Source organism: Wickerhamomyces ciferrii, contig 00158 (genome assembly GCF_000313485.1).
Source record: "Wickerhamomyces ciferrii WGS project CAIF00000000 data, strain NRRL Y-1031 F-60-10, contig 00158, whole genome shotgun sequence".
NCBI lineage: Eukaryota > Fungi > Ascomycota > Saccharomycetes > Phaffomycetales > Wickerhamomycetaceae > Hansenula > Hansenula ciferrii.
Window position 1 is genome coordinate 62,296 of NW_011887582.1, and position 13,953 is coordinate 76,248.

Below are 13,953 nucleotides of genomic sequence, written 5' to 3' on the forward strand. Positions count from 1 at the left end.
ACGTGAATCTTGATTTATCATTGATTGTGTTGGTACTATTACGCTAAGTTGTATGGCTTGTATAAGGCTAACTGATTAACGATTTTCATAATATTCGACTATACTTTCTTAGAACTTGTCGTAACGAGCTGTAGAAACAATTAGGACCTAAGTCTACCACGATCAAAGGTTCAATCTCCTGTAAGAGAAAACATCAAGAATGAGCATTGAACATGGCTTTATGGGGCAACATTGAACCCAGTGATACGGTGAAACAATAACTTACCCTTGGCTTTACCCAATGCACACTGGCGCACTTGCTCTCTTGCTCTAACTTTCTTCACCGTATATGAAATATTTCAATTCTCCTTCTAGATCCCCTTATACCTCTCTGTCACTGCATTCGTGTCAATTGGAGACCATTAAAGCGTGTTTTCAACAAAACTTTTCACGATTCAAAGATCGCGTTTCAAACAAGTTTTACATTTTGTGGTTTGAATTTTGAAGATTGTGGTTCGTGTAAACAAAATGGTGGTGTGTTTTAATGGAGAATGATAATATTTGTTGTGCTTCTAGGTCCTGTGTATTGAAAATGGGGCTACTCCCAGCTCAAACAGGTAAAAGCTTCTGATCTCTTGATTCAAAGATGGAAATGTCTACAAGACAATAAGAACTACTGTTTATAATATCGCATCAAATACACAACGTAAACCTAAACTTTTTGAGCCTTAATACACTAAACCATAATCTGCGACAATCCTTCTAAAACAGTACAGTCTTTTTTCTTCTTTCAGTAAAGCACAAAGTGAACAACTTCCACGCTGATGAGCTGGGGACCCCTTCCAAAGAACCTTTTGTCTCTTTGCAGTGAACCGCGTCAAATGGACCCCCTTTGGAAATCTCTGTCTAGATTTACCAGTTTAGGCTCAGTATCTGCCCAGCTCCCGTTGAGATCTAGGCTGGGAGTTCAGATTTCCTCCCTGCCTAGCGTCGCGTTTCTCAGGAAAAAATGAAAATAAAAAATCAGATATGCGCGCGACACGAAAAATTTAAATTATACACCTAAACTTTTCAAAAATTGTTTCAATGCATGGAAAATCACGGTCTTCAAAACCTGTTACAAAGTTGGAAACGCTTTGCATTTGAAGTTTCCTCCCAATTTTCCTAAAAGGCCCTTTCACCAGATTACTTGATGAAGCAGTAAGCTCAAAAACTCACCGCGTCTTTACTTAAAAAAGTTTATGTCCATTTGAATACTAACAAATTCTCAAAGGTCCATAAAGATTTGATATTCATATTTATACTTTTAACTTCCCAAAATTCAACTTGAGCTTTGATTCTTGGATAGCCATCATATACAAGGAAACTATTAACACATCAGTTCTTACTCATATACAACACAAGTTCATTCACATTCATTCGTTATACAAGTTCATTCTTTTATACTCAAAAAAAGTTTTACATGTTCAATTCATAGATTCAAAAAGTTATTTTAATCATCTTAATCATTTAATACCCATCTATAACTTTCATATCAAGTTTATTTCAAACTTTTATTAATATATCATAATATCATTTAATATAATACCATCATGTGGACTCCAAAAGTACAAAAATTAGGTCCTCCAAAACAATTAAAACCTCGTCAATATCATCCAACTTTAGAATTATTAGAAACTGAAGCAAATAAAAAAGCTACTCAAGAATATGATCAAGATATAACAAATTATTTATCAATAATTGAAAATAATTCCATTGTTAATTGTTCCATGATTGATTTACAACCAGAAATTCAATGGTATATGAGACCTTATTTATTAGATTTCATTGTGGAAATTCATCAATCATTTAGATTACATCCTCAAACATTATTCTTAGCCATAAATATCATTGATAAATATTGCTCTAAGAGAGTTGTTTTCAAAAGACATTATCAATTAGTTGGTTGTACTTCATTATGGTTAGCTGCTAAATATGAAGATAAAAAATCAAGAGTTCCAACTTTAAAAGAATTAACAATAATGTGTAGAAATGTTTATGATCAAGAAATGTTTGTACAAATGGAAAGACATATTTTATCAACTTTAGAATGGAATTTAACTCATACTTCATTAGAAGATTGTTTACAAATTTCTTTGAAAAATTCATTAAATTTTATTACATCAACTCCAAAAAAATTTACAATGAATAAATTTATATCATCATCAGATCAATATGAAAAAATTACTCAATTAACAAGATTTTTCTGTGAAGTTTCATTATATGAACGTAATTATTTACAATTCCCAAGTTCAATAATTGCAATTACATCACATTTATTAGCAAGTAATATAATGAATTCAAATTCTGCTTTAGAATCTTTTAAAAAATCAATTAATGAATTTTATGCAAATGAATTAAGTGATGATGAAACTTTTGATGAAAATTTAGAAAATCTTTATCCAAATGTTATAAAACCTTTCCTTAGTGGATTTTCTGATGAAACTATAATTCAAATTCGTCAAATTACTATATTATTAATAAATTCATTCAAGACGTTATCACAAGCTTTAATTAATAAATATAAAACTGAAGATTTTAATATAATTGAATTAGTTCAATCATTCCTTTCAAAATATCAAATTTTCACAAATCAAATCCCAACTTCAATCCCAACAATTGAAGAATATCAAATTCCAACTCAATTAATTGCAATAACTGATTTATTCCTTGGATTCTCAACACAATCACAATCCCAATCACAAGCCAATCATCATTATCAATCAAACTCATCATTAAACTCACCAATAACTTCACAATTCACAAATTTACAAATCCCTCCACCATTTGGTACATTCCAATCACCATTAACACCACCATCAGCATCATCCACTATATCATCAATTTTTTCAAATGATCATCATTTATATCATAATTTTTCTTCAACTTCATTAAATCCAACTCCAAATACTTCACCAATTGAAAGTTCAATGTATTCACAAAGTCAAGGAAATAATAGTTTTATTAAAATTAGATCAAATATTGATTCTGATCATCAAGGGAATTCTGGGGTTGGTAATAAAAGATCAAGAAATTATCATGATGAAGAAACTGGTAGTAGTCCATTAGCTCAAAGATCACAAAATAAATTAAATATGGTGATATGATCTAAATGTTCAAGGTTTTTTAATGTGTTTATGAGTCTTTTTTTCCTTTCTTCAAGTTTAATGCTTTGTGTATTTGTTTAATGTTTTTTCTATAGAGTTTTTAAGATGATCTGGTTTAATCATTTTATAGCTAAAGTTTTTAATGTATTCTTTTTTGGCATAAATATATGTAGTTCTACTTTGTTTTCATTAAACATTACTATTCATTAATCTATATATATTATTCTTCATCATCACTATTATCAGGTGTTAATGGTTTCTTACCTTCTTTACCATTAATTTTTCCCCTTTCATTTGAGGTTGTTGTTGATGTCGTACTATCATTTTCATATTCTTCATCTGATGTACCATGATTCTTTGGTGAATGAACCTCACCATTTGTACTATATATTCTTTTCAAATTCGCTTTTAATAATGAACCAGTTGATGTAATTCTTTTTTTAGAAATTTGAACCCAATCTTCAGGTTGTTGATGTTGATGTTGTGGGGTATTTCTATATGGACTTGATGGTTGATCTTCAATATATGTATCTCTTGTTAAGATCACATAAATTAAAACAAGGAATAATATCAACATATTTATAAAACTTATAATTTTTTGAAATTTTAAATCTGATGAAAGTGAATCAATTTTATGATTTGCATAAGATAACATTGATTCATGTTTTAATCTTTGTAAAGTTAATAAATCATCAGTTTCAGTTTGGAAAGATTTATAAAGTTTGGATAAATTTTCTAATTGTAAATATATTGATGAATTAAAACTATCAATTAAATTTTCAAATTTTAAACTTTGTCTTTTTTCTAAATTTCCAAAAGCTGTTGATAATAATTTACTTTGTTCTTCAATATATAAAACTGATAAAGTTGCATTTGATTCTAATAATGATAATCTTTTCATTATGTTTTTATAAATAGATTCTTGGGTCCCTGTTGTCGGTTGTTGTTGATGATGAGTTTGAGTCTGGGTGGTTGATGAAACAGTTTTATTTGAATTATCAATTGGATCACATTTTGAATCATTTTGAGTATTATTAAATAATGAATCAAAACTCAGTTGTGGTAATGATACGGGACAATCATAACTTAATTCATATTGTGTTAAATTTGTTAAATTTGATTGAATATCTTTAATTGATCTATTAACAGTTTGATTTGTTAAAATACAATCTTGATTTGTTATATTGTTGGAATCTAATGAATCCACTATATCAATATCTTGTTTCTTTTGAATAACTTCCTGTTTTGATTGTTCAACTTTAGATTTTTGTAAAGCTTCTTCTTGTTTATATTCTTGCATCATTGTTCTACCATGAACTCTAACAATAGATAATGGACAATAAAATTCAGAACCATAATGATCTAATATTTCTAATCTAAAATATTTTGCCCAAATCATTGGATTGCTAATATTAAAAGTTTGAAAATCTCTAATATCTTTTGCATCAAATTGTCCTAAAATTTTCCAACCAGATTGTGATGATACAGGAAAAGTTTCACTAACAGATATTTGAATTTTTTTAAAAGTTGAACTGAAAAATTCGAAATTACCAATAACAATACTATCAACCAAGATATCTTGACATAATTCAATAACAACAAATTTATTTTGTGCAGAACATGGATTTAATAGATAAGATTCTTTATTTTCAAATAAAATTGATGTTGCACTTTTAGCTTCAGAATTTGTTTTAACTATAGTTGCAGCACAATCAAATGAAGCAAAATTAAATTTACTCTTGTATAATTTTCCCTCAGGTTCTGGTATTTCTTCTTGTTGTGTTGATTCTGGATTTTCTGAATTGAAAAAATTTGAAATATCAATTTCCATTTCTTCACCAATTGAATCTTTGGGGATCAATTTTGAATCTCTATTGGGTATTAATTCTGGTTTTAATTCATTTTGATTATTTGAATCAACACCTTTTTTCTTTTTCCATTCTTCAAATGATAAAAATCTATCAGAATTTTCCTCTTGAAATTCTATACTGTTGTTTGTTGTATCTGACCATGAAGCATTTGAATCATTTGATTCAATTGATTGATTTGTCTCATTTGTTTCAATTGATTCATTTGTTTCTAGGTTTATGGGTATTGAAACATTTGTACTAAGTAATGTAGGTTTTGATAATTCTTCAGAAGTTGATGAGGTTAATAAAGTTTCACTGGAAATTAATGAGCTTAAAATGAAATTTGATTCAACTTCTGAGCTTGATGATATTATAGGTTCTGATATTGGTGATATTATAGATTCACTTGAAGAATAACTTATTTCTTTAGATGATAATGATTGTAATGAATTAGTTGATACACTAATTTCATATTCTATATGTATTGATTTTGTTGCTTGATCTTCTTGAACATCAGTATCAGTTATAATATCATTTGTTCTGGGCTGAAAAGTTTCATCTTTGGGTACTTTAGACTTTGATGATTGTGAAGTTAATGGTATTTGAAATTGTTTTGATGTTATTGACGTAGTTGATGTATCATTATTAATATTCTCTGTTGATATAACTCCTATTGAAAATTGGAAAATTAAGAGCCAAAACCAAAATTTGATTGAGTTATTGAGCATTGAGCTAAGTTACTCGTTCAGTGGTATTACTGATTGTCTATAAATGGCCCTTCTGTATTAGTTGATCTGGATATGTTGACCTTATAAAACGTAGACGTTATCAGACCATATATCAAATTCCGTTATAAATTAAATTGTGTAAACAGAAATCGCGCAAAATTTAGATCAGAATTTTAAGCTACCATGAAACAATAGGAAATTGATGATTTAATACAGGAAGGGGGTCGTAACCTAGTGAATTTGACCTCCCATTCAAATATAAAATGATCACTTACCTTCCAACTCTTTTTCCCCATCCAAATACCTTTATTATTAACGATTTTGTAATATTAGAAAATATCACGTACTTAAATAAAACCAAAGGATAACTACCTAATCAGGCAATTATCAGTTTTAGGAACACATCTAATCACTCGCTTCATAACCATTGCCTTTTTAAGAAACAGCAGTGATTTATAAATTTCTTCGATTTTAAATTTTAAATTTCAAATTTAAACTTCTTTTAATTTGATACAAAAACATTGAGCAAAATGTTTGTTACACAACAGGTTCACTATTAGTGTTGTTCTTAATATTTTCTGTGAATGGTAATTAGTTTTTTCATATTGTGGATTTCCTAATAGGTTACATAACGTTTTGTTCATGACGTCTCTAGTATTTGATTGTGAAATCTTTTTGAGTGTGAACTCAGACATGCACTATCTTTTAGTTTTTGATTTAGTTATTAAAGTATCTTATTTGATACTTAATCACTAAGATATAACCCAATAAATGTTGATCAGATTATAGATATTGTTTTGGTTTACTACTACAATTCAATCTATATATTTAAAGATCATTTGTCATTTTAGTTTTAACTGATTCTGTAGCGCTATTATATATAACATCACTACTTTAACTTCTGATCTATAGTCCTATTAGTCTACTTCAATCCTTCTATTAGATAACCAAAATCATTAACCGCTGTGAGTACATTTCCCAATACAATTATTATACGATTCAATTTTGTGTACTGTGTTCTGTATGCCAAAAAAACGGGAATTTGATCAACCACAAAAGCAAAATTTTAGACGTTTACATATCAATCTTATAATATCTCCAATTCGATCAGCTTTATTTATGCTAATGTTGATAATCTTATTGATAATTCGATAGTAGAAGTTTGAATGATATATGTTTTATTATTGATCCTTTGGTCAACTAGATATTGTTGATTTTCTATGAATGATATACTTGTTTAATCAAATGCAGCAGTCAATTTGAAATTCAATATTAACCTTCACCATACTATAATAAAGTATATTTAAAGACTATATATTTGCAATTTGGTTTGGATAATTAATATTTAATTAGAATATATGATTGATTGAAATCTAGATAGGAACTTGAAGAAACATCAAGTCAATCTATATAATGAAGATCATCTTTAACTTTTATAAATCAGATCTCAATTGTAGTATAGTTGCTAATCACATTAATATGGATCTACCTTCAGCGTACATAGTCAATAATATCAATGAGTTCAAATTATTAGCTTTGTATTAATCCCTTTGATGTTAATAGATTGATGGTACTCTTGCAAATAATTATTTAGCCGCCGTGTTGATGGAAAATTATATAAAGGTTGAGAAATCCCATGAATTTCTATAAACTACATCTACTAGAAATTAAATCTTTATAATTAATTGATAATTACGAACATGATATTAATTTCTGTTCTGTTAATAGGATGGGTTGGATTTATAAAGCTAACACAAGCTGTGCGTCCTACAGTTTTATCAAACCTTGAATAATCTATGTTCTTTCTAAAGCCAAATCTTTATATCTAACATGTTATCATTCATGATGTCTTTTGATATAATATATTATACATTAGCTGTGTTTTATTATATCAATTATATATCAATAGATTATATATATACATGATGATTTTGGTATGGCTTCATATTGATCTTTCAATGATCATTTGATCTATACATCGAATCATTCTTTAATTTTAAATTATATCTGTAGTTATTCATATAAGCTTACACCATCAGTACAATATTCATAATGATACACTTTTAATTAAACTGGATGATGATTTATATATTTGTGATTTGTATATACACTGTATACTCATGTCAACATAAAATCAAATTGATCAACCATAATTAAGCGCTGTGTATGGAATGATATTGCAACCAAATTATTAGCCGCTGAAGTACTACAGGTGTATAAAAACATAAAACACAAAATCAATTTGATATGAAAGTTTTATAAATACATGACACTTCATTTAATTTGATTGGATGCCCATCACTACGGTCTTCATAATTCTTAAAGCTTACATCATGAGCTGATTTCGGTCTTGAATTTCTTTGATTTAAGTGACAGCTTGAAAGCTAGGTCTACTTCACATTACCAGTTATATTCTAGTGGTATATGTTGTTTTTTGCTTTGAATTTTTTTCCTTAGAATATTGAAGCTGAACAATAGACATTACATTTCATGGTTACATGTTTAATTAGAATACATGATTGATTTGATTTAGATATGAACTTGAAATATGAGATCTTCAAGTCAATCTATAATGATGATCATCTTTAATTTTAGTAAATAATTAGCTGTAGTAATAATAATCACAAGTATAAAGTCATATATTAGAACTACAATCAACTTCTGGAAGTGGATAACTACACGCTAACTTATATAATAAATCTCATATAAAGTCATAAACAATTGATCAACTGTACTAATCAACCATTATCAGTATTGGACATAGTCCATGCTAATTGAATTACCAGCTCTGATCAATTTTTCTTTTGTGATTGTACTATATTAGATCTATAATTATAATTAGCCGCCGTTAATTATTATCTATTTGTGTACAAAGTAATAGATCAAAAATATATTCATTATATAAAAAGTCATAAAGAAATCCCTAATCTTTAACAATTTATACAATTGAACTAATTATATATTACGTCGCAAACAATTGTAACAACATTAACTGAATTTGTATTTTTCTTGTGCTCCATTTTGGATCTGGATATATAAAGTATTCTATAGCTTAGCTAGTATATTAAATTGATTGATTTATGAATAAATTCAATGACATTAAGATGATGGTTTATACATTGTTAGAAGATATTCATTATATCAATAATAAATGATGATTTTAGTATGGATTTCTATAATGATCTCTGATCATTTGATCTTATATGCATTAAAGTCATTTTTTCCATTTTAAAATACATATTTGTAGATATTGCACTAGACTTTATATCAAGGGTATTTGTATGTCTTGGACTCATACCATATACTTTGATTGAAATTGCAGATACACGTACCAGCAGTTTGAAATCATGGATTTAATTCTTAATATATAACAGATACATAATATTGATCTCTTATTTATTAGAAAATAACCTTATTTAATGATAAATATAAAGATCTAGAGAACCTTATTATTCGAATCAGTTGGCTTTGTTAGATTTGTTAAATTTGATCTGCTAATATCCATTCTTGAAATTTACCAATGATATTTGATTAATCATCATTCAATGAATTAGATTTTAAAACATTTTGTTGTTCTATATTAGCCCTTTTGACTCAACTTTTGGATTTTTAAAATGCTTTCTTCTTATTTATATTCTTATGTATGATTGTTTTATCATGAACTTTAATTACCAATTGAATCAGGACAATAACATCTAAAACCATAAAGATCCAATATCTTCAATCTAAGATGTTTTGCTCAAGTAACATTGGATTTTGAATATTGAAAGTCACGAAAGTTTTATTGATTTCTCATCAGTACCATCAGTTATGAAAATAGATCTAATGGTTCATAGATTCCATCCTATAGGAATTTAAAGCATTCAAACCTTTGTTTATTGTGAAGTTAATGATGATATTTGAAATTGTTTGAAGAAGTAGTTAATATTCTTATTAAACTCAATTGAATCCAAGACCTATTATATGTTGAAATAAATCCTATTGAAAAGTGGTGAAATTTTAAGAATCAAACATCACCAAGTTTGTATTGACATTGTAAGCATCGAGTTTGTTCAAACCTTCGGCTATATCACTTTGGCTGTCTATGAAGTAGTGTATGTTTTCAAGATATAAATAAGAAATGTAATCAGCTACATTCATCTCTATTTATAGTATATATCCAGTCGCTTCCTAACCATTACCCTTTAGGGAATAGAAGTGTATGATTTATGATTTATGATTTTCTTATAAAAAAAATCTGAATTCAGTTTTTAATCAACCACTTCTTTGTTAATTTGATATTTGATACAGTTTAAATTCTTTATCATGGTTAAGTTTTTTTGAGAATTTTTCCTCTTTGTACATTTGTTTGATGACTCTTCAACTAAAGTGATTTACCACTTTGATATATGCGCTAGCTGCTGTGCTAATCTTCTATGAATTCTTGAAAGCTAAGGGGTTAAATTTTGAATCAATTAATGGTTATATTAGACTAAACTTATATTGTCAACAAATTTGATTATTGATTCATTTTTGTCATATTCAAGTTATTGAATCGTATTAGTTAACACATAATCATTAATATTATAATTCAATAAATGTTGATCAAGTTATAGATTTTGTTTTTGTTTACTACTACAGATTCAATCTATATATAAAAGATCATTTGCCATTTTAAAAAGTTATTGAAAGGTGTAGATCATCATACTTCTGTTGTAATATTAACTGTATTCGAAAGGATTTCTTTGAATGGATTAATTAAAGTCGTTAGCCGCTTTGATTGAGTTCCATTTGATGTTCAAATTACAAATTAGCCGCTGTGTACAAACAAAACAAATGTTCAACCACAAAATCAAATTAATGAAAATTTATCAGAAATATATATAGACATCTGACCAGTTATTGCATTTCTTTCTATAAAACCAAGTAGTACTAGTTCATTCTACACATAGCTATTGTAAACAAAATGATTTGAAAAGTATTGGTAACCTGCAAAATTGGAATTTGAATCTATTGATAATTTGCATCTACAATCTAGCATATTGTGTTTTTATATCATAATTACTTATATCTTCATACAATGACCTGAAGCACATAAGTAGATTAGATATTTACATTGTTGTTGATTACATGTTAATAATTAAAATAAATGATTGATTGGATTCATAGATATATAAGTACTTGAATAAACTTCAAGTCGATCTATAATCATAATCATCTTTCAATTTTATAAATCGTTAACGCATTGTAGTAATAATAATCTAAGTTATAAACCATGAATAATTGGACTAGTACTTGACAATTATGAATCAATGGCATTATAACCACCTTGATTTACTTTGTCTTGATTTTGGTGATATTACTAGACTGATCCTTTGAATTACAAAATTAGCCGCAGTCAATCATGTATTTGTGTAAAGATTTATTAATGGATTAAAATAGTATATTAAGGTCATGAAGAAATCCCAATTCTTCTGATAATAATAATTTGTTGAGTCATAAAAAGTAATTTGATTGGGTTTGAAATACCAATATTAATATTGTTTTTTGATTCATGATGATCAGATGTGAATTGCTGACATATTCTAATGGAGGTTAGGAAAATTATTATCCTGACGTTCAAAATTATAAAACTATGATATTTGATTAGTATATATACTTTATATATATCATTAATGTCTTTCGAATTCATTATTGGATTAAGTTTTATATATATTAAAAGATTATTATAATAAATGATGATTTTGGTATGGATTTCTATAATTGATCATTGATCATTTGATCTATACATTGAATCATTTTTAAATCTTGAAATTTATTTGTAGATGTTTCTAGATGTTAACATCAAACTGTAGTTGCACTTATATACTTATGCCATCAATACATTCACATGATTGATATTTTTGATGAATGAAAATCACATCTGTATTGTTTAAAGAGCATAATTGAGCTTTAAATTTTCTATGAAAAAATAACCTTAGTTGATGATAAATTGATATGAATCTAAAAGTTTTTTAAATAAGTTTGATTGAATATCTTCAATTGGTATAATAATAGTTTGATTTGCTATAGTAAGCTCTTGAATTAACATGGTGCTTATAAATAAATGGTAAATCATCATTTAAAATCAGGTTTTATAACTTTGGTAATCCTTCTTTTCATACTTAGATTCTTGCATCAGTGTTCTATCATGAGTTCTAAAAATAGGGAAAAGATAATAAGAGTCATAACCATAATACCTAATTTTTAATGTATATAGTGCTCAAATAATTGGGTTTCAAATATTGAACGTTATTGACTTATCATCATGTAATACTTATTATTAATAGCCAACTATTATTCGATGGCTCTTGAATCACATCGTTAGGTATCACTTTAAAACATTACTGTGATGCCAATGTTGAGAGTTGAGACTGAATATAATAAATGATCTGAATAGCTAGTTGTTGCATGATGTAATTATTGAATTATTTGAATTTGAAAATTCTTTGTTAATATATAATACTAGTTCTATATTAATTTTGAGAATTGGAAAATTAACAACGTCTAAAATTAATCAAATTTCTATTGATGAGATAAGCATGATTACTGTTCACCTTAAGTTATGACTGCAACTTGACCGTGGATTGTTTAATGGATGTTTAACCTTGTATAAGCTGATAAATTTATTTTAAATTCCTTATTCATTAATATAAAATAACTCTAATCGCTTCCTAACCATTACCGCTTTAGGGAACTGTGTCTTATTATTAATTGCGTCTCAATATCTCATGTATTTTTTGAAAAAATAATCCTTTCCACAAGTGATAACATTGTTAAGAAGGTTCATTAATGGTTCTTCAGCTTAATTACTGATAAGCTGATATTTATTTTTGATGAATATTTGCTCTTCAACTAGTGCTGGTGTTCTTCAACTGTTGGTTTTCCAAATATTGTTAGTTCTTGAAATGTCATGAGTGCTTCAAATGGTACTTCACTGCTAGACTCATCTGGTTTTCCAAACCTTTTTTGCAAATAATTTGATCGTTCAGTTTTTGATTGAGAGTTTTTGGTGGCTAGTCTATACGATCAATCATTTATATATTGAAATAGAGATTAATAAATGTTGATCCATTCATATAGATGTTGTTTTTGTTTACTACTACAATTCAATCTATATAAAAGATCAATTCCAATTTGAACAAGTTATTGAAAGGTGTAGATTATCATCACAACATTTCTGCTCTTCATTATAATTTCATTAGAGCCTCTTTGTATTCAAATAAATAATGAAAATCATATTATAACCGCTGGCATTAACAGCATACTCTTAAAATATAACAAATTAGCCGCTGTGTATAATTACCACGAAGTCAAAATTTCATGATATAATTTTCCAAAAACAAAATTACTCAACTCAATTACTGTTACACAACATTTTGTTTAATGATGGAAGAACCTCTAGATTTGAACCATTTTTGTATTCTATGGTTGTGAAAGGTATTTCAACTAATATGGTAGCACAAATTAATGGAACATTCTTAATATTTTTGATGGGTTATTACGTTAGTATCAAGATGTTGACTACATTTTTGTACGTGTATGTTTTGGTTATATTCATATTGCATCAGAAACTAATTAATGTTTAATTATAATAAATGATTGATTACAGATATAGATTTGAGCTTGTGGGAACATTAAGTCAATCTATCTTGAAAATCATCTCTGATTTTAGTTATAAATATGATATCAATTGTAGCACAATATTCAAAGCTATATCCAGCTAGTACTTATAATCTACAAGAACAATTTAATACATAGAAGTTGGTTAAATAACAAATAGCTGGTATAAAATAGCTCACATATTCAACCATAATATAAAACCAACCGCTTTGAAGTATGATTTGTTAACATTTTGATGATGATCCTGATTATAAAATTAGCCGCCATCAAACTATTTGTGTACAAGTAATTTTGGAAAATCATATATAAAAGGCTAAGATATCCCAATTATACTTTCTAGATAGTTATATAAATATCATCCGCTGGTCTTGTCTATTAATTGCAAATATAATTAGCTGTTTTCAATTGGTTTGAATTATTGGTAAATATTTTGATACAATATCAATATATCTATAGCATGTGGCAGCATTATATTCATTCAATGACATAACTTAGAGAATGAGTATTTGAACACTATGATTGAGAGGTTCTATATAAATATTGATGCCCTTTTTACTTATATAGCGTGTCATATATACACTGATTTATATATCAAAGGAACATATCATA

The 13,953-nt window shown here is 27.3% G+C and overlaps 2 protein-coding genes across 2 annotated transcripts; one reads left to right on the plus strand and one right to left on the minus strand.

Annotated features, from left to right (window-relative positions):
• Positions 1–1,571: 1,571 nt before the first annotated feature.
• Positions 1,572–3,125, plus strand: BN7_4429 (cyclin family protein; the record flags this gene model as incomplete). The annotated part of the gene is made up of 1 exon (XM_011274989.1): positions 1,572–3,125. One exon carries the CDS (start codon positions 1,572–1,574, stop codon positions 3,123–3,125), a length of 1,554 nt encoding a protein of 517 aa, XP_011273291.1.
• A 220-nt stretch (positions 3,126–3,345) lies between these two features.
• BN7_4430 (SUN domain-containing protein) lies at positions 3,346–5,703 on the minus strand (the record flags this gene model as incomplete). The annotated part of the gene is made up of 1 exon (XM_011274990.1): positions 3,346–5,703. The coding sequence occupies one exon, from the start codon at positions 5,701–5,703 to the stop codon at positions 3,346–3,348; it is 2,358 nt and encodes a 785-aa protein (XP_011273292.1).
• Positions 5,704–13,953: the final 8,250 nt, after the last annotated feature.